This window comes from Pelecanus crispus, chromosome 9 (assembly GCF_030463565.1).
Source record: "Pelecanus crispus isolate bPelCri1 chromosome 9, bPelCri1.pri, whole genome shotgun sequence".
NCBI classification, from domain to species: domain Eukaryota; kingdom Metazoa; phylum Chordata; class Aves; order Pelecaniformes; family Pelecanidae; genus Pelecanus; species Pelecanus crispus.
The window spans coordinates 44,518,530-44,540,381 of NC_134651.1; the positions used below are offsets into that span (position 1 = coordinate 44,518,530).

Sequence of the window (21,852 nt, forward strand, 5' to 3'; positions counted from 1 at the left end):
CATCCGCACCATGCTACTGTGGAGGCACAGTAGGACTTTCTCTTGGTGAAAGGGGGGAGCTCGGCATTCTGGTTTCAAAGTTTGGAATCCATCCCTTCATGCGAGGCTAAGGCAGCCTTATTTGAACTTCAGCTCCTTTGTGGTAGACTTACATCCTGGTAGGGGAAAAAAAAGGGGGGGGGGAGGCAAGGCTGCAGCAGCCGACAAGCCCTGGTTGGGTGAGCTCTCTGCCTCCTCCCACAAGCCGCGGGGCTCGGCCAGCGACAGGCGCCCTCGGGCCCCGCCGCAGGCAGCGGGGCGGCCGCGCCCGCCCGCCCGCCGTCCCCTCAGGGCTGGCGGAGCGCTCCGCGCGCGGGGCCCGGCGGTGCGGCGGCCGCGCCTGAGGGGGCTGCCCCGGCCCCGCGCTCGGGCGGCGCTGCCGGCGCGGGAGGGGCGGCCCGGCGAGCGGGGTGTTACGTGTGAAAACGCTAATCTCTGGAGTTAGGGCCGAGTCCTGGAGGCCGTGTGGGGAACGCGGGCTTGGTTTTTTAGCGCAAATGAGGTGTTCGAATGTCTGAGTGCACGGGACTCGTCCCCAGAAGGTGGGGCCGCTCCTGCCCCGGGGCCGCTCGCCGAGCGCCGCAGGCCCCCAGGCATCCCTGCTGGCTGTTACTGACGGGGACTCTTCAGCCTTAAGAGAGAAATAATGCAAGGCTGCTTTATTCGCAGTAGCACTGGTATCCTCCATTTTTACCACTTCCTGGGTCATTCCTGTCAGGAAACGGCACGTTCCCAAATTCAGGCAAGCTCTTAAAGTAATCTAATGAAGATTGAGAATCCATAATTTGGCTGAACACCAGGGCCTTTGTTAATGTTTGCTTGCTACTCGTGTTAGTAATCTGAAGCGTGTTTCTCATTTGATTACTGTGTATTCTTACTATTTCCCTAGAACCTTTCCAAAATTTTGCTATTACAGAACTTTTCTGTGCATTGAATACTTTTGGTCGTTAGCTGTCACCTCTGAGTTTAAAAAAAGATTTGACTTAATGTAAGATTTGTCTTTAGGATGTATTTATAACTTCCTGGGAATCTTGCAAAGAAAATACCAAAATTAAAAGTGAAACTTCACAGTATAAAAATGCTCTTTTTTTTTTTTTAGCTACTTTTTATCAACAGTTTAGCAAACCAGACTTACTTCACTGCCATGGTGTATCATAGACCTCTTTAGAAAGCTACACCATATTGAAATAACATATTTGTTTATAGTTTTTCAAGCAGTTTTAAAGGTTTTAGGGTTTTGAAGAAATGGAGGAAACCAATGTGAGAACACTTAGATTAATCAAAGGACAAATAAAGACGTTTAAAGATACTGGATTAAAACAAACTATTTCTGTCCAAATTAAAATGTGGACAAGTAGTGGCTGTTCTAGTAATAAATTATTTCCATTAAATTTTCTTCCAACTTGCATGTGATTCACACTCCTCCATTTCCAAGGTGCCTTTTCAGCCTACAGATATACAGAGCTCCTGAAGGGAGGGAAGCAGGGAGCAGGAAGAGTGTGGGGAGCGGGTTGCTCTGAGTGTTTGCCAAGGTATGGAGGTCGTTGTTTCCTGTCCTGATCGATTTCTCAAATTCCCGACAACTTACAGAGCTGGCAAGGTGATTCCCTATCTAGATTACTGCTTGAGTACTTACTTTTCACTTAAAAATGAACATTTTCATATTCTTTGCTTTTGTAGAAAAATACAGGTTTCTAACTTGTTATTATGTCCCAGACTCCGAGGTTCTTGGAAATACAAGATTTCCCAAGGATAAAGTTCTTTATTTAGGACCATATTTATGCATCATCCATAACCACTTTTAATCTCTTAAGCTCCATTGATTTTAGGGCACTTAGTGCAGTTAAATGCCTAAAAATTTTACTCAATGGAGGAGACTCTAATAGACACTTCTCTTGTGGCGTCTTTTCTAGTCATTAATGTTCTTTTACAGATAATAGTGTTATAAATAAAAATATTTGAAAGATCAAAAGTAGCCAAACCCTATTTCTTTGATCATCCTCTTTTCTGAATAAGAAACAACATGTTATTACACAGATCAGCCTTCTGATTAAGTGCTGAGTGCTTTCTTGTCTTCTTAAAGCTGGCTAAATAGCCTGTTCCTGGAAACCTTTGTACATGGTCATTCCAAATTGTGTATGACAAAGCCGCCCTATTTCTTCGGTGTGTTGCAGTTTTGTCTATAGGGGAAAATAAAGTTGTGCCAACTTGATAGGTGGCAGGGAGCTTTTATTTGGATGTGGCCAGTGTTCATAGCATATCCGGATTGTTTGGATTACGCTAGGTGTTTGCCCTTTGGGAAGGATTGAAGAGAAAAGTGGGATTAGCCTTCATGTGGGCATTCTGTTTGGACCAAATGGGAATGCCTTTTCCTTGGATTTGTAATACTATGAAGTGGAGTTCATTGCTTTTGTTAAGGGCTTTAGGCTGAATGACGTGATTTTCAAAACATTTCATAGTTGTTCCATTTGCTGTTCATACTGGGAATCTCGGAGATCAGCTTGTATTTAAATCCATGATTGGAGAGTAACAGATCCTACTAATAGTAGGATACTAATAGCCAGTTATTTCTGGCTGTGAAAGCTGACAGTTGTCTTCACCAGTAATTCAATCAGCAAGGAGTGGTCTGATGTTAGACTTGGCTTTGAGAACCGGTGAAAATACTGTAAAACAGCTGGTCATAGAAGTTAACTGTGAGCCAGTGGTCAGAAGCTCAGGGTAAGCAAAATGGATAAGAATGTGCCAATCTTAAAAAGACAAAGTTTGAGAAATCAAACTGATTGGTTTGTGAGACAGTCTGCAGTTCAATTGCTGAATTAATTTGCCACAAGATCTTTTGAGACCAAAAATCTGTGGGCGGCAGGGGGGGCAGTGTGTGTGGAGGAATAGCAGGAAAAAGAAGTAGTAAACGGACAGATTCAGAGAAGAAAAGCTGTAAAGAAAAAATACCACCCAGACTTAAACACAAAAGTGTTTATACGAGATCCATCTCAGGAAGTCCCTAAACCACAGCTCACTGCTGACAGGAAGCTACATCTGGAAAACAACTATTGTACCTTTGCCTTTTTCCTATATTATTTTTTGAAGCATTCTCTGCTTTCTGACGCTGGATAACATGCTTAAAAACGTTGAAATGAATCACTATTACAATATTTAATATTTTGTAATGTGTTTTTCCTGATTCATGGGAAAAGCATTAGGAAATAGTTGGGTTTGGGGGGAAAATGAGAAAAAAAAAAAATTTAGCAGTACTCTTGAGAATATCTGATTTGTTCAGAGGGGGAGCTTTGCTAGGAAGCTCCAGACAGCTTCAGAATTTTTTAGACTGTTTCAGTGGATAAGAGAATGGTTTGCACCAGTTCAGAGGTGATTTTGGGCATAAATTCCTGAGCATAATTCCAGCTGAATTACTGGTAACTTTTTCTTTCATACACTGGTACCTTATTTTGAAAGTTGCTTGGCTTATGCTGCACTTATTTGTCTGTTTTTCTGTATTAGGGTTCATTGCTACAGTGACAAAGGTGGAATGAGTAATTCTAGTGATCCATTAGCGTGAGGTTATTCAGGAAACACCGTGGGATTGTTTTCTTCTTTTAGTTTTGGGATGACTAAGTATGAAGCAATGATAATATTTTATTTATTTCATTAAACATAGAGGAGAGGAATGGCTGACAGTGAGTCAGTTGAGTTAAACAGGTTTCTTTGGTGTTCCAAGTGGTAGTGACTTTCTGAGAGGTCTCAGATGTTTACAGACACTCTTGAGTGGCCTTTTGCATAAGCAGCCCTGCTTCTAAAAGATTTTCTTTTGAGGTCACCAGTGTGCTTGAGTGAAGAGCAGCAGAACTTTATCTAGATCAGCGTAAGTCTGTGTTTGCGTGAGATGCAACATGAGGCTAGGCTGCTCAGTTGAGGATCTGGTCTATCAAAAGGGAAGACGACTGTCTTTTAGGAATTCTGTTTTTCTCTGAAGTGCTTTAAATCAGCTGTCAAACTGAGAAGTCAGTTCACTGAAATTGTATTACTTTCATTTCCTTTAAAACTTGTAGATTTTTAACCAATCTGAAATGTCACTGTAGAAGCACTAGTATTTCCAGCTGTCTCTGCCAAGCATTAGTAGAAAATGCTTGTCATATTGAGTCACTATTATATTCTTTGTATTCCTGACAGGACTGATGTTACCCATTAGTCTAGTTTAAAGTCTCGTTGGAGAGCAGGACTCTGTACAAATAAATGCTGCCACGGTAGACCTGAGAAACCATGGGAAGGTTAATGAAGTTTGAAAAGGCTGGTCTATATCTGTTAACACTCCTAGAAGTAATACCACTGCAATTAAAAGCATTGGTACTTTTGTTAGTGATGTATCTTCTTTCACAGAAGGACTATTTCTTTTCCTTTATTTCTAGAAAAAAAATTTAAAAATGTATAGAGCAGTGTTAAATATGAAAAATGAAGTACAATTTAATGGTTTAAGTTAGCAGAGTGCTCTGCCTGAAGTAAATGTTTCAGTGTTGAGCTTTTGATTAAAGAAGCAAATTACAGTTGTTGTTCTGATTAGCAAATGAAGCTCAAGAAAAGAAAAACTTCCATCCAAAACTACTCAGTGAATTACACTCAATTCACAAATAGTCTGGGGAAGACTAAAACCACACTTTTTACTGATTTATTATTTGGTGGAAAATAATTAATTAACTCCAAGCTTACTTTTTCTTATTTAATGGCTGTTAATATTTGAAAGAATTGAAGAGTTTGAGATGCATGTACTTGTGCTTTGGCTTTGTTCTTGATCTTTGTTCTTGTGACTCAGGACACAACATAGATAGGACTGAGAAAGAAAAACGTAAGCATTATACAATCACATTTGTGGATAGAGCTATAATAAGGAACAGGCTGTTGTCACACACTTGGACCAGGGGAAAGACTGATTCTTTCTAAACTCATCCAAAAACTGGAATGCTCATAACTTCCAGTTTACCAGCTTTCTCAGAGAAAACTTCAGTGAATAAAAGCAATTTTTTTCTGTTTTATACATCCAGTGAATCTTCAGTAACCTGCCTTATCTTTATTTTCCCTTCTTCTGTTTATTTATCATAATCTTTCCCTTTTAACATATCATAACACTGCAGTATAGTGTCTAGTATAAGATACTTTTGAATGTCTCGGAGCCATTAAAGATCTGCATTTCAGAATGTACAGTTGTATGCAGGTTGTTAGGGTAGAGTGAATGAGCAAAAATGCTTAGTAGAAAGGAAGCAAGCTATTATACAGCCTGGAAAGGATTTTTGTGTTTTAACGGTGAATCTCTGTTTTCTAAAGACTTAATTACAGAGGTAATGAGACAAGAAAACAGGTCTTGTTGTACTAACAACTGTATGAAACAGATGTGGGCTTCAGGCTTAAATATCAGGTGGTTGTATGAGTATTTCCTCATTTCTTACAGCTCTCATTAATGGGACAGTTCTAACTCAGGATCTAAGTCAGGTCTAGATAGGTGATAACGCTTTGTGGGGCCATAGTAAGACCAGAAGCAATTTGATGAACCACCCACGCGAGTAGCTCAAGGAAGCTGTCTTGGTAAAATGTATTATTATTGATTCGATGCATCTTTTTTGTATATGTAAGTCTCTGTTAAATGTTGGGTTTCATTGATACTGATTACAGCTTTTCTGTAACAAAACATGTGCACTTTATAACAGGATGCACATTTCTTGTTCTTTGACTCCAAAAACTGAGAGAGTAGTTTAGTGTGGGACTGGATTTTGACTAACCTAGACTGTAGAGCGAAAGGGGTTGACTAGTATTTCATTTCCTACTTAGATTCTTTTTGCTGCTGTTCCTGTAAATTTTGTAAAAATAATTTTGATTCCTTTTTGATGCACACACATCAAAAGTAAAATTAATTTCACTGTATTGAGAAAGAATATGTTCCTGTACTGCGTAGCTATTTTGTTTGCATATGCTGAAATGATTCCCCACAGTATACTTATGTTTTACCTAAATATACACTTTACAAATAGCATTTTTCACCTTCGTATTACTGTAAAAAGTGTTGTATGTGGTAAGAGCGTAATCTGCTAAAATATCTCTCACAATTGGTATTCTCTATCTAGGTTTCTGTCAGCATGCATATAGTACAGTATGCAGGCCAGTTCCATAGCCACATCAGCAAGTTACGGGGGATAGGAAAAAAAAAACCACATAGAAAATGGGGCCTCTGGCGGTCATCTGGTCCAACCTCCGACTCAGTGCAGGGCTAATTTAAGAACTGGATTAGGTTACTCAAGACCTTGTCCAGCTGAGTTTTGTAAACCTCCAGAGATGGGGATTCACAGCCTTTCTGGGCGATGGTGTAGTGCTTGACTCCTCTTAAAGTGATTTTTTTGGGGGGTGGTTGGTTTTTTTTTTTCTTTTCCCTATTCTAATTGGAATTCGGTTGCTGCAGCTTCTGTCAGTCGCTTCTTGTCCTGTCACAGTGCATCTCTGAGAAAAATCTGTCTGTTCTCTACAAGTCCCCCACGTGCTCCTTTTTGTTAGGGAAATAACCACAGTTACGTTCTGCGCCTGTGGCCCCGTCTCTTCTCCGGGCTGCGCAAGCCCAGTTCTTCAGGCCTGTCCACGTCTGCCCAGTGCCGCTGCTCCCAGGCCGCTGTAGTGGTCCTGTGCTGGCCCCTCTCCAGTTTAGCGTCTGTCCCGCACAGGGGTGCAGCAGGACTGGGCTGCGGCACTCCAGCTGCGGCCTCACTGCTGCCGAGTAGGTACAAAAAACTTACCTTTAAAACCTTTTTGAAAATGAACCGTGTTCAGTTTGGTTGATGCTTCTCTGCACGTGGTAACATTGCATTTTATAAGAAGGCACGCTACTAAGCAACATTTCCTGTAAACTGCATGTTATAATCTGCCTGAAAAATAAGGCTAAATTTGTAATGTTGCTTCCTTAAAAGCAATAGAGAGTTACGTTTCCCCTTGTAGGTCAGATCAGGGATATCTACGCCACTGACGTATTCAAACTAGCAGCTAAGGCTTAGATAGGTGTTGCAGCTTCTGAGAAGGCAGTATGATCTTGAACCTTGCTCTTTTTCTGGAACTGGTGATCATTATTTCTTTTTTCTGGTATAGAAGGAGCCAGAAGAAACAGGGCAGTATAGGAGATGCTCCTGGTGGAATTAAAAGTTGTATCGGTGCTGGAATTTTGTTTTAATTTTTGTTGAATGAATGCTTGATTTTAAAGATGCTCATGCCTTTCAAGGGACTTGTTTAGGGATAATGTAGCTGCTCGTTATATCCCATTGTTGAAGCTATTGCTTGTGAGTGGAACGGCTTCTGTACTCATGCACGTACTGTAACAACGACAGGGTGGATTCCATTACTATTGTTACCCATTTTTTAAAAATGTATTTACCATTACTGTAAGTGTCGGTTGGAACAAATGTTTTAATACTTTATGGAAGTATTTTCTTTTCTAAAATATAAACTGATTTTAGATTTTGTTCTGACAGGGGCAACAGACTACAGCTATTTTTACCTTTTTTTTTTTTTTTTTAAACTAATTGTACATAATACCATTTGTTGTTTGCAATTACATCTTGTTTGCCATGAAGTAAAATAATTTTCAGAACTTTTACTCCGATTACTGAATTATTTGGGGTTTTGTGTTTGATTAATGGAGGTGGAGTTGTATATTAGGGTTATGCTGTGCATAGGTGTTATATTGATAGTTTTTGAACCCATGAGGTACATTTGCCTGACTGATCCCCAAGTGTTACTCAGATGAATGCTGTCTACCCTGAAAACTTACTGAAGTGGTTATTCCAGTGAACGTCTCAATTTGGATGTGATCATCCTTGAGGAATGCTGGGCCTGTAATAGACTATCTATTCCAGACTAAATATTTCAAAACAGTTTGTCTATGCTTTCCAGGTGTAGACAAGCCCAGAGTGGTAATGTGGCCCTCCAGTACTGTTTTCTGGTTCTGAAATGAGAAAAGAGAGAAATTGATGTTTGTGTAGTAAGCAGATGCATGATATTGGTATGAGAAGTTAGTTTGATTCAATTAAGAAGTTACATGTAATCTAGAAAACAGCCCGGTACAGAACATCTTTGGAGTTTTGGTTGATATATTCCTATTTCAAGTCAAAAAATACTGCAGACTTGCATGGTATGAATACTACACTGTTTCAGGTACAATGTTGGTGTTGATTATCTCTAATTAAAATAGTTATTAACGCATTCTGGCTTATTCACCACACAGCTTTATAAGATATTTAAATGTATTCTACCAACATCATTAAAATGCTTTAAGGCAATTTAAATCATTATTTAAAGCTCTAATTAATATGTTTATGACTTATTTAAGAAAGGAATTTGTTTTTAAAGTTTCCCTTTTTCCTTTACTTATATGAGGATTTGTATAAGGGAAATTGTCTTCTTGATAATGTTTTTAAGATGCTTCTCATTACTCTCTCGGAAGGACAGAAGTCATGTGGTTTGAAGCTATAATTGTTTTCCCTTTCATGTAGATGAATGTTCACAAAACTGACTGGCAAAAAAAAAAGACTGGCAAATACAGAAAATGTATCTTTCAATTCATCCTTGTGTTGAAGAAATAATGTTCCAGAAAGCAATTATATTAGCTACTTCCCCTCTTGGTAACTTACTAGCAACATCATGACAGGCATTGCTTTTACCTGCGTTTTTGGAAAAAAGTTTTTGTGGCATTGTGAGTATTCACACTCTCATTAGACTGATGATACGCAAGGGAAGATGCCAGAGAATGGCAAGAATGGCTGTTTTGGAATTTGGAACTGTGTAAGTAAAAATTACACAAACCTTTTTAATTGAGAAAGTTTTTTGTCTTTTTGACTCAGCCTCATTATAGTTCTGCGTTTGTGCATGTGTGTGATACTGATGCTATGTTCTGGGTAGCTGGCATCAGCCAGAAGTGATAAACCTGGTCATAATCCCAGCTTTGCTTTCCTGTGAGTGATCCCATTCACTTGGCCACTGTGCCGGCAATATGTATTACAAATCACACGTTGTTGCCTTGGCAAAGATTTGTCTTCAGTTGTTTTTAGAGTACTCTAAGTCCTACCAAGGTTAACCAGTATATATATTTGGTTTTGTAGAAAAATTTTCCAGCCCTTAGTCCATGGAAAATATCCAGTCTGCTTGAAACCAATGATACCACAAAACTGTTGGCTTTTCTGACTATGAGCTAATCTCCTAAGAATGGTGTCTTTGGTTTTACAGACTGCTGACTGTAGTGATTTGGACTTTCTACCACTTAGTTAATTGATAAGTTGCTTTCTCTGTGTCCTCTGATTTATTTAGTATGATACAACCACACTACTGTATGTGGGAAAAGGCTTTCATAAATATAGCTGACTACAAATTGGAAACATTTTTGTCTCTTCTGGTTTTCCTATCAAACCAGTGTCATTATTCAACTTTTGGGGAGAAAAAAGGAAAAATAATTACTTTCCATAGGTTCCCTTCTGTTATGCGTGCCAGCTACTGCGTGTCTTGTAGACACTGCTTTCCTGTACTAAAAGAATGCTGTATACCCAGACATCCATGTTACACTGCAGTATATGTGCATTCAGGGGTTTCTGGTTTGTGAATATCTTTAGAAAGTGTACGTGATGATAAGTAGGGAACTAAATTTGTTCATTAAAACATTTAACTTTTTTTTTTTCCTCCTCTTATAGCATGTTTATGGTTGTCACAGTAACAGTACCATTTACCAAACAAATGTGGAAGGTTATTACAGTACTTGATTAAAGTGTTAAGTAAGAATAACAAATTGAAGTCCCCAGGCTAATCTGAAATAGTTCCCCATCAGCTAATTTTCTTTGTTGCAAAGTAGTGAATGTCTGACTAACAAAAATACCATACACTAGCTGTTTCCTAACTTATTTACATTTGCAGAATTGCACAGACGCTTAGCAGAGCACTATGCACTAAAGTATATGTCAAGTATGCAGTAGTGGTGTGCTTTAACCACTTAATTTTGGGGTTTTTAGCCCTACTATTTTATAGTTTCATAACCATTATAAAAAAAAAAAAGACACAACTGAGAATGATGCAAGTTTTCAATCTTTAACTGCACTGGTTTTTTTTATGGTCAGTTTTGCAACAGTGTGTATTTGTGAGACAATTTTAGGTGCTGTAAGCTTTGGCTTACACCTTGTGCCTGCAAATTGTCGTAAACCCCCAAAAGAGATTTGATTAAGAATAAATGGTGCTGCTCCTTCTACAGGCTGCACATCATTAGATCTTTTTCTGTAAGGAATTTAAGCCCCACTTTTGTTAAGTCTTCCCAGTCATAATATTTATTTTCATGAAGTCTTTCTGACAAGGAAATGCTATCTCATCTCACTGAACTCGTGGAAAATAGAGGATAACAATAACTTGCCCAGGTCAAAGAAATCTGTGACAGAACAGAAAATTTGAACCCAGATTTTCTGACTTCCAGGCAAATGCCTTAAAAGAACAGATTTCCACTTGTTTCTGCTACTGCGGTTTAAAGTAATACCATCTCAGCTTTTCTCATTGGTATAACTTCGTACATGTGATTTACTGGACTGAAAGTATTTTGCCTTTCATAGCATGTTATGTCAGTCTTTCTTAATGAGGAACAAATCGTACACCATACCTCATGAAAATTTTAAAACTTAAATGCTTGAGCTGAGGTTCATCAGAATTGGGTGAAGCTGAATAACCACTGATTTCAGAAGCCTTGGGATTATTTTTCTTAAGAGCATGTTATTAGTACCCATCAACTCCAAAGTATGCTTATTTATTATCTGCCTCAGTGCTATTTTCTCTTTCTCAGAAGCCTTGGGTACTGAATAAAGAAATAATAGGAGAAGCTTAACTGTGAATCAAGACACAAATATACAGACTTAGGTTTGCATCCTGCTGAACACTGCAGTTCTCCATAAATACCTTTTCAATAAAATTTAGCCTTGGAAGTTATTCTCTGGTGGATGGAGCACTCAAAATGCATGATCTGGGTGGCATTGACTACTACATTTCAAGGTCACTTTTTTCTTGTAATTCAGTTTCCCGGTCTTTAAACTGTCAGTAATATTACTGCTTTGTTTGAGCTCTGCAATAAAAATTTAAGAGCTAGGTATTATAGTTCTTTTTGCCAATTTAAAAATAATCAGTCCCCTTTACACAGTGTGATTTCCATTGATAAATTTAGTCCTGGATTATTTGGCTATGCTTTTCCTTAGTCTGTGTTATTATTTCCATGATACCATAAACTAATGAATACTGTGTTGTCCACATTCAATATCCAGCTGCAAAATTAGTTCTAGTAACAATGGAGAAAAGTCAGTATCACTGGAAAATGTTTAGCCTGTGGAAGCAGCTGCCCATGAGCTCACCCTCTGGAAAATATCCTGGTGGCTTCACATCTTAGAGAGCTTTTTTCAGTGCACAGTAGCACAAATGTAAGCCAAGGTTTGAAAAGCTAGCGCTGTGTGTTTTCTTTGGCATATGGCAACCCTGAGCCTTTCCTTTGAGAAGCAGGTCATAAAGTCTTTTGCTGAAGGGAATAATTTTGTGATTCCTCTGAGCAAAATAAACTGATTCTCATCTATCCCTATTATCACATCATATATATAGAAGAGTTCAAAATGCCACTGCCCAGATGAAGGCTGGTAACACTAAAAAAAGACCATAAAAAACTAATTGTCCTTCTTGCTTTAAAAGGAGGGAGGGAGAGGAACACCATTGAAAAGGGGTAGCTTGATGTGTATTTACAAAGAATATGTCCTGTTACATTCCAGCATGTTACATTCAGTTTAATTTTTTGTTGGCATCTATCAGTTTGCTTTCTTTCTTCCTGCACCCCACTACCCACAAACAGCCCATTTCCTTACACTTTTATTTGGAATTTACAGGACCTGTGATAACCCGCCCCCCATCCTTTTAGTTGCTCGTGTGTCTCATTGGTCCTCATCTGTATATTGTCCTGGAAAATTTACTGTTTGTCCTGAAGAAGTGCTTATGAGTACTGATACAGATTGAGAGGGTGCTTGTACCCTTGATACCAATGAGAATGGCTGCAAACTTGCTCAAAATAGAAAGCAGCCTTGAACCAGGCTGCCATGAGGCATGTGGCAGCGTAGAGGGTCTGAGCAAATAGAATTTTTATAGCCTTTACTCTGACAACATTTTGATGTGCTGCTTGACAGGAGAGGACAGTGAAGAGCTGCTATATGGAATCTAAATCTAGTTAGGATCTCCAGGTCATGGAGAACTCTTGGTGACTCAGTCTGCTTTTACTCTGCGTCGGGCAGAGCCGTTCCAGTACTGGGGAAATCGGGGTTCTTTCCTTCATTCTGATGTGCAAGGTGCCTGCTCCATGTTGGCAGTGTGTAAATGTTAGTAACTCTTGTGTGGTGGATGATGGCTGAAGCAGCTCCCAGTGTGGTTGGACCCCTTGTAATAGGTAAGTTCAGAAGAGCTGAAAGTAGGAATTGGCGTTTGGATTGTTGTTTCCCCCCACCCCCCCGCAAAAATGTAAGTAAGACTGGGATGTGGAAACAAAGCAGATATAAGCAGGACCAAGGTGCTACTGATGTTTCTGTAGTTTGTTTCTCTAGTATGACATGTGAAATCTAATATGAGCTGTGAAATCTGAGAGCTGGGAAATCTTCTGTGAGATGTAATAAACTAGTACGTGTGCCCATAACTTTCACAAGAGTGAGAAAGCACAAAGGAAGAGCAGGTGTTGGTGATCTTGACAAACCTGTAGGAAATTGTCTTCTAAACAGATGAAGTCTTTTTTTGTCTTCCCACCCCCTCCACCCCCTGCTTTTTTATATACTTTGTTAATACAGGCATTCTTATAAACAGCAAAGACCAGTCAAATCTGAACCAAGAAACCAGAAAGGAGAGTGGGAGAATGGAATGAGCATGCAGAAGAGGGACAAGCTGTGTTCAGGCCACACTGGGAAAAACCTTGTGCCCAAAGGAGAGCTGATTTCTTCTAGGTTATTTCTTTAACAGTCAAGCTCAGGTCATTCGATAGGTTACTTACAGAGTATATGCACATGCAGTTCACTGACATACTTGGCAGAGACTGCTAGTCTTCCTGCAAAGCTGAGGAAATACGGGGATGTGGAAGCTAGGCAACATGTAAGGAGTGATAAATGTAAAGAATAATGCTGTAGGATTTTTAACATAAAGGTGGCAGCAAGCACCAGCAGCCATCAAAAATAACTTTTGTTACAGTTATCAGTAGGCAATCTATTGGGGAATTAACTGTGATCTCTTAGACTTAAAATGCTGTGCACGATAACGTATAAATGTACAAAAGTAACCATGCTGGCCTTTTCAGCTAATACTCTTAAGTGAAGATCTGATTTTCCACAGTTTCCAAGCACGTGGACACAGAGACAAAAATATACTGCTATAGTTAACAGAGCTGTACTCAAAGTACACAGAGAAAGCAAACTCAATGACTCCCTCTTCCTTTAAATGTCACTCATCTTTTGGCTTGGGATATTATTGTAGTCGAGAGCAATAGAAGCATATCAGCATACTTAATCCATAGGTCCAGAACCCTGAACTACTAATACAGGTTACAAAAATGGAGGCTCTTTTTGTTAGAAAATAAAACAAATAAAACAGTTATTGAAAATATACATAACTTTTTTAATGATACACAGTTCTGTCTTTCTAGAGCTAGAAATGTTTAGAGATGGAAATGAAGACAAGTTCAGAATGGTTTTTAGAAGGTACTAAACCCCAGGTTGCTCTTAAGCTAAAAGCGTTGAGGTAGTCTAAGTCAGATGAACCTCTCCTTTATGAGCTATAGACATATCTATGAGATATGTTACTTCTTCAAGAGAGAGCATTTTTAATATGGGAAGAAAATTTTTAAAGGAATGGTCTGGACCAGTGAAGGAAGTTAAACTAGACTGTAAAACTTGACCTGATTTTGAAGCATCTTTTTTCTTTGTTTTCCCTCCAGTGTGACTGGAATTTCCAGTCAGCTTGTATGTTGTTCTGTTGTTAATCCAACTCTGTTCCACTCATTTATAAGGACTAAACATCCTTTTTGGTTTTGTTGGGGTTATCAAGTTACCTTTGGCCACTGGAGCACTCTCTTATCTGTCATATCAGTGGGTCTGACAGGGATGTGGTTCGTTCTTAGTCCAAATTCACAGATTGGTGGGGGCTTGAGAGACAGGTTAGTCACAGCCTTATGGTTTCCTAGCAAAGCATTAACAGTTCATAACGAGCCAAGTTTGTTCTTGCTTACCACTGCATCTGTGTCTGTTTCTTCATTTTTCAATGACAGTTCATATAATTTCTTCACCCATTCCTCCCTAAGCAGTGGAAGGCTTTTCCAGAATGCATGAATGAATAGGCTAAAAACTAAAGAAATTAGGTAGGCGCTTGCAGCCTGGCTAATGCTGGACATAATCCAGTGTGACGCAATGAGCCACTTACTTGTTAAGGTGGCAGAGATCTGAAGAAACAGATATGTAGCAAGCACAGCAGTAGCGAGAAAAACTCTTGCAAGGGATTTCCATAATGTATTCCTAAGTCTCAGAGCAGAAACGTTAATGGAGATCTTCGAGACAGTACTTGAGAGATGCAAAATTCCACAGCAAGACTGAATCTGAGCTATAAAATTATGTAATAGTGAATTGTGGGGTGTACTCAACATGTGAATAAGATTTTGCTCATGCAGATACTCAGTACTTAGTAAAATCTAACAAAATTGCCATGTCTGGGTTTTTTTCTTTTTTTTCATAAGCTGTAAAGAAGAACCTTAGTAAGCCACATGGCTTTTCTTTAATTTGCTAGACTATTGCTGGTGGTCTGTAACTTACAGCTCTACATGATAGTAATGAGACATTACTAGAGAACGCATAAGAACATTTTAATTTCAGGAAAGAATTTGTATTTTCCCAGGTGGAAATCTTATTTCCAGTGTTTTTTTTTTTTTTTTTTAATCCAGGTAAGTTTAAGGCATACTTACTACCAGGAGATTACATAAAAATAATTCATTTTCACTGCACAAACTTAATACACTTCCAAAGATCTGATTATTATCAGTAATTAATGCAAGCATACTGAAATTCTATCAGGAGTGTGTTGCTTAGGTGTGCTCCATGCATTTCATTTTAGTGGCTTTCCTTACCTTTTAAAAAATTGTTCTTGACTAACATAGTTGCATTTCCTGTTGTTTTAATAGCTGGAATTTATTGAGAAAATTGAGTGTTCTAAAGCTGGAAGAGTGAAAGTGTACCAGCTAGCTCTTTTCCTGAAACTAAGAGTGCTCTTTTCAAGGCAGGGCAAAAAAACATGGGGTAGAGGGGGAGTCATTAATTACAAACATGCTCAAAAACCAGTATGGAAAATCTAATGTGGAAATCTGGTAGATTTTTATGCTGCACAAGTTATTTTCCTGCTCAAAAGAATGTTCCTTTCTTTGTTATGCAAGAAGGAAGCACTAACTTCCCTGCACAGCTCATAGAATAGTTTAGGAATATATTAAAGTGTGCCTTTTAGCTAACCCTAAATGTTTGAGTAGTCCTTTAAAGAAAAGTCAGACTGAGATAATGTTTTTGAGACACTGTAGCAACAGCTGCAGTGATCTCTGAATGGAGCACATACAGTGATTTCTAGTCAGTCTGTTTGGATGCAGCATTCACACCAAGCTCAGTCCTCATTATTTCAGAAGGTCTAAGTCACAGAGTGCCCGTGTGGCCAAGGACACGCTGGAGATGACAGAGTGTATTGGTATAACTCTGCCTCCGCAGACCAACTCTTCACTTCCCTACGAGATGAAGTGCTGTGCGTTACCACTTTGTTCCTTCCTAGGATCTGCGCCCAAGGCCTGATCAATAGAGAGCATAGTTAGAAGTCCTAAAATAAATTAATTTTACACACACAGTCAGAGCCTCCGTACTCTTTCTCTGCATTCATACCATTGAAATAGTAAAACTGATCAAAGTATCCTCACAAAAGGCAAGAGTGCTACTCTTCCTCATCTTCAATGCATTCAGTTAGTTGCTGAAGTAAACAGACGAGCATGAGCCTTGCTGTATGCTTTCATAGTAGCGTTCATGAGTTTTGCAAGACTGTGTTGCAGAACTATCTTTCAGTTTCCCAGAGTTAAAAACTAAAACTTTCTAGGCAATGTCAGTGATGATTCAGTTTTCTCAAACTTGATAATAGTATATTGTATGTACTTCCCAGTCAGTATTTTTCCCTTCATTTGTGATTGCTTTCTAACTGTTCTAGGGCTGTAAAAGAAGCCCGCTACAAATCGTAACGGTATGTGTGAAACTGAATGGCATGTGTTGATAAAAAGCAGTTGCAATACAAATAAGAACAGTCAACGTTTTTGGCAACTACAATAATCACTGTCTTTCCATATTTACTGAGAAATCTGGGCCTAGGCAAACAACTATGCCATTTTTTCAATTAAGAAATTAATAAACAAAAACCTTTTCTTTATGCTTTTTTAAATCATCACATAATCAAAAACTAAGTATCATCTCCTGTTGTCTTCTAGCAGATGCAGCCTGGAGCCTCAGCCAAAACATGCAGTAATGTCTTAACGTAGTAAATAGTGGCAGACCTAGAAGGCACTGCAGTGCAGCGCTGAACTCTTCATTGTGGGCCAGAGGCTGTTGTGCTTGCTGTCAGCTCCACGCAGACTGCCTCTGCTGTCACCAGCAGCTCGGGGCAGCTGTCACTCTTTCTTTTTTCAGCGTCCTTGTTACCATCCTGCAAGTTGCTCATAGTAGACATTAGCCCATATAAGTGCACATGAGGAAAATCTTTTCTGTCCTTTTTTAAGAGGTGTCATAGAACTCCAGTGCTAATTATGAATTTTTTCAACATGCAAATTGTAAGCTCTCCTTTGTTTAATGGGCCCAGACCACAGTGGGGGTAAATAGTTGCTGGCTGTTACATGCACTAAAAATAATGCAACTATTTCTGTTTGAAACACTAGATCAATTGGTTGATTGATTTGTTTGTTTCAGGAATTTATCTCTTGGATTTAATCTACATTGATTCTGCATATCCCGCTTCAGGCAGCATTATGGAGAACGAACAAAGATCCAATCAAATGAACAATATTCTCCGAATAATAGCTGATTTGCAAGTCTCCTGTAACTATGGTTGGTAAATTTTGTTATACCTATTAAGCCTTAACTAAGATTTCTTTAGTACAACATTGTGAAAGCGGGTTTCGGCGCTGTGTAAAGGCAACGCAAGAGGCTGACATTGGTAGAGTTGAACACTAGTAAGTGATGTAGCTTCCACTTCTGTGCAGTTTCAATCTTACTGGTCAATTAGGCAAACAAGCATTTGTTATAAATTGTAATAACTATAACTTATCTTAATACCTTTCCTTTCCTTTGCAGTAGATATGATGTTTTGGAGCGTAGAATGTGTTCATTTCATTGTCATTTTATTGCTAGTATCCTGATGATACATTTACAAAACGAAATACAAATATTTCAATCTATACAACAATCTATACAACTTAACAGTTGTTAAATTGCGTGTTAAGCTTTTCCACATACGTCACTTGTTGATGAAGTGAGGAACATGAGGGGGCTGCTGCTTTTTGTTAACAAGATTTTACTCTAAAATTCATTCCTGCAATTCTAGCCTGTTAGTGAAGCCTTATGTCAAGAAATTGCTGGGTTTGGAGTCTTCACAAATACTCAGCGCACTGTTGGTGACTTAGCATGACTTTTCATTGCTTAAACATGAAACAAGCTGGAAAACCTTGAGAGCAGCTGTACAATTAAATTAATTCAGAACGTTTAAGTGCTACAGTTTTGGAGAGTGTTGAATAGAAAGAAACGAAATGTTAGATTGTGAGAAAATGAGGTGATAAATTACTTGTGTATGCTTAAGTATCCAGCCCTTGTCCTTTGTCAGCTTCGGTATTATGAAATATTTAAAGGTAGGGACTAGGCATAATAACGTATGATTCTGAATAGCTAGATTATTCAGCTATCGTGTTCTTACTGTGAGTTTCATTTTGTCTTTGAATACTTCGAATGACAAAGAAACCTCATTATTTCAGTGACCCTTTCCTTTTTACAGTTTTGGTGGTTTCCTGCATTGCTATGCATTAATTTTGAGTGCTTTTGTTAAAATCAGAATGAGAATTAAAATATGGCCTTGAAGAAACAATATTCTGGAATAATGCCTGCCTTTAAAATAGTTGTCTTTACGAGAGCATTAAGTTAGATACTACAAGGTGTGTTCCTGTCCATGCACCACGCATCAGTGTCTGTCTGTCTTGGTATTCAGCATTGTAATTTTTAAGTCTCTTCACTTCATGTTCATATGAGAATCACTAACAGCCATGGCTGCAGGCTTTAATTTCCCCCAGAACAGCGAGCACAAAATTCAAGCAGGGTTTGCAGCAAATAACTCTCTTCCACTTGTGAGATAGCATATAACAAAATCCACTAGCTTTCATGATGATGAAATGCATCTGTGTTTTCTTTAACAGCGGAGCATCACTTTTGCTCAATCAAATCTTTAACATCATCTTAGAGTCAAAGTAATATTTCTGCCTGATTTTTTTTTTTTATTTAGGAAGGTTCAAATTATCTGTTTCAATTAAGATAACCATAAGAATGAGACAAAAAACCTGAAAGAATAATTAATTTTGGATGACATGAATGTTCTTTTTTTTTTTGTTTGAACACTCCACAGATCATCTTACAACACTGCCCCACGTGCAGAAGTATTTGAAGTCTGTCCGTTACATTGAAGAACTTCAGAAATTTGTAGAAGATGATAATTATAAGTAAGTACTATTCTTTACTTCAGATTTTGGGGAATTTAATGGAAAGGTCACTTGGCTGTTAGTTTGATTAAGAGTTGAACAAAAAGCCATTGGCTGAAGATGTTTTGGTGTTTGTCTGGTGTTCTTACTATTTTATTAATGGAGCTGGTAATACCAGGATGCCTGAGTAAAATCCAGAATGACAGTCTTCCTTTATGGCTCTAATCAAATTTTCCAGAATGACAGTCTTCCTTTATGACTCTAACCAAATTTTCAAAATGCAATATCTTTGTAAAAGTTGAAAGCAGATGAAAATCTAGTCATTATTCTATTACATGAGGGTTGTATTCTGGGAATTTTGTTCAGGAACCCTAAAGCCATCTCCAAGATGTCCAGGATTGACTCTATGCTATTGTAAATAATACATTAAAAACATCTTCTAATTTCAAATTACTATTTTTAATAAGCTGGTACTTAAGATATAAACCTGACGATTTTGGGGGTTTAAGCATGTTAGAGCAATGCTTACAGAAGAGGTGGAGAAGAGCTAACCCACACAATGGTGTAAAATAGATGCCGTAGAGCACATGAGTCCATATGTGAATGTGCTCCAGTTAAAGGAAGCGATAATCCCTGGCCAATAATTCTGAAAGAACTAGCACGTTAAATCATAGGTCTAGTGGCCAAGGTTTTAAATAACTCAGCCAAGGTAGATGCAATGCTATATAATTAGCTATTGACAAATACAGTGCCTCTATTTAGGTGAACAGCATTAAAAGTATTCAAGGCAACCAGATGTTCAGTAATATGACAGTGGTATAAAAGATTTTAGAATATGTTTTGGAGAGCAAGGCTGCTAATGAACTTCTTTAAAACCAGTTTTGTTACCAGTTTTATTAAATACTTCAGTTAAGAACTTTGTCTCAGAATTTGTGCGTATTTCAACGTATTTCAACCATACACTAACAAGACAGTGTTGAAAGGGTTCATCGAAGTAGAAGATGATTGGGATACCACAAAGGAAGAATCAGATGGCCTGGTGACTAAAATGATAGTGACACAAAAATCAAAATGTTATATATTTATTCTAACAATAATTTACGATGTTGATCAGTAGATGTCTGTCAGAAGTGAGATACAGCCATGAAAAGACAAATTCATCCCTACTCCCTATCAAAGTTTCTGTAAAAAAATTAAATTGTTACTACTGCTTCAAAAGGAGCTGGTGAGACCTTATGTGGAGTACTGCACTACTGTACGCAATTCTAGCCATCCATGCTTAGAGTGGGTTTAAAAAAATGTTGGTGCAATCAGGTAAATAAAGTCTGTCTTGTAACACCAGACTTAAAAACCTAGGTTTGTGTTTAGCCTAGAAGAGGAGAGGTTTAGTTAATAGAATCACTGTGTATAAACAGTATTGGGAGAAAATAGGGAGGGTAAAGAGCAATTTAAACTAAATTGTAATGGTAGCACAAGGATAAATGAATACAAAAATGTGGAAGCTGAATGTTGAAATATGGTTTCTAACCATCAGAGTAATGGAATTCTGGAACGGCTTCTTAATCGGAGTAGTGAGACAAATAATTAAATAGTTTTAACTTGAAACGTGATCAGTTAATGAAATGAAGGCTGCCAGTTAGTGTTTGTGAAAAGAAAAGCGCAGATTCAGTGAATCAGAAGACTGTGTATTACCAGTGTGGGGTCATGTACATATGAACATAAAGAATGACCTATCCTAACTATTCTACATTTCTCTGCAGTTATAGCTGATGTTGCTGGCATACAGATGCAAAATCCTACTGAGACAGTTCAGAGAAAGAAAGGTGTCACCATAACAGAGACAAAAAAACCACATTTGAGCATAGCACGAGTCAACTGATTTGTCTTTTCGATTTTGCACGTAACTGCAGTTGGTGGTAACTCTGGCTGCCAAAGCTGTTCCACTTAGCTGTGGTTCAGGCCACTGTGCACACAGTACTGTTCCTCAGCCAACTCTGTCAATAGGGATTCTTGTGATAAATGTGTGTGGAACTTTGCTTTTCCTGAGAGAATAATTCTAAAAGTAAAACCATTCAGACAAGGTATTCTTTTGGAACTTCTTCGACTATTATCAGGACATACTTCAAAAAGAGAAAAAATGTCCAAAATTTGTCCCCTTGCTTAGGGTAAACTTCAGCAAAAGAAGCTGAGCCAGCGTTGGGTAGTTCACTGCAAAAGATCATACTTGGCTATGGTTGGATAGGCTTGTGCTTTTGTGTCTGGTTGATCACAGATGCTAAGATAGTGATGTTTCTGTAGGAAAATTATTTGGAAAAAAAGAATGATGTTTTCATAGCAAAATTTATCCGCTTCATGGAATTAGAATTCCTGCCAGAGTACTGATGATAGAATGCATATGTTCTTCCTTTTCTCAGTCTCATGACATTGTATATGTTTCGCAGATAGAGATGCATTGTGCAACAGATGCACGTTGAACATGAGCATTGCACACAGCCTTTTGAAAAGGTCAGGCAGTCCAAGACTTGTGTTAAGGGTAGTCTGAGATTTAAATCTCAGTGTTAAAATTTAACAAATGGTCATTAATTACCAATTTCCCACATACTTCCATGCTTCGTTAAAGTCGTGAACATAGAGCAAAATTAAACTGAGTAGTAATTTGTAAAGGTGAAGAATTGTAGTTAGTGTAGGCTTTACAGCCCCTGGATTGGATTCAAGAAACCAGTCATGTTGCTTAATTTCATTTTTAGATGGAGTTTCCTGGTGATGCATCAATGTTAACATTATATATACACAATAGCTTTCATGAACTGCAATATCTTAGGAAAAATAGATTAAACAAGTGGTTTCTATAAGTATATGAGTGGTTTCTATAAGTATATGATACCATAACATAATATTTGGAAAAACTACAAGTCGTGAGTAATTCCGGTTTAAATTTGAAAATAATTTTAACTTCAGCAGCAGCCTTGCTGATAATGCTGGAGATTATTTGATGTATCTTAAAGATCATTTAGTACTTTTTC

The 21,852-nt window shown here is 38.2% G+C and overlaps 1 protein-coding gene across 2 annotated transcripts in view; it reads left to right on the top strand.

Annotated features, from left to right (window-relative positions):
- RALGPS1 (Ral GEF with PH domain and SH3 binding motif 1) overlaps positions 1-21,852 on the top strand; it is a 113,248-nt gene that overhangs the window by 59,172 nt on the left and 32,224 nt on the right. For both annotated transcript variants that reach the window (XM_075716205.1, XM_075716204.1), the window contains 2 exons: positions 17,058-17,195; positions 18,757-18,850. In XM_075716205.1, the coding sequence (XP_075572320.1) occupies positions 17,058-17,195; positions 18,757-18,850 (232 nt within the window). The remainder of the gene's footprint in view (positions 1-17,057; positions 17,196-18,756; positions 18,851-21,852) is intronic.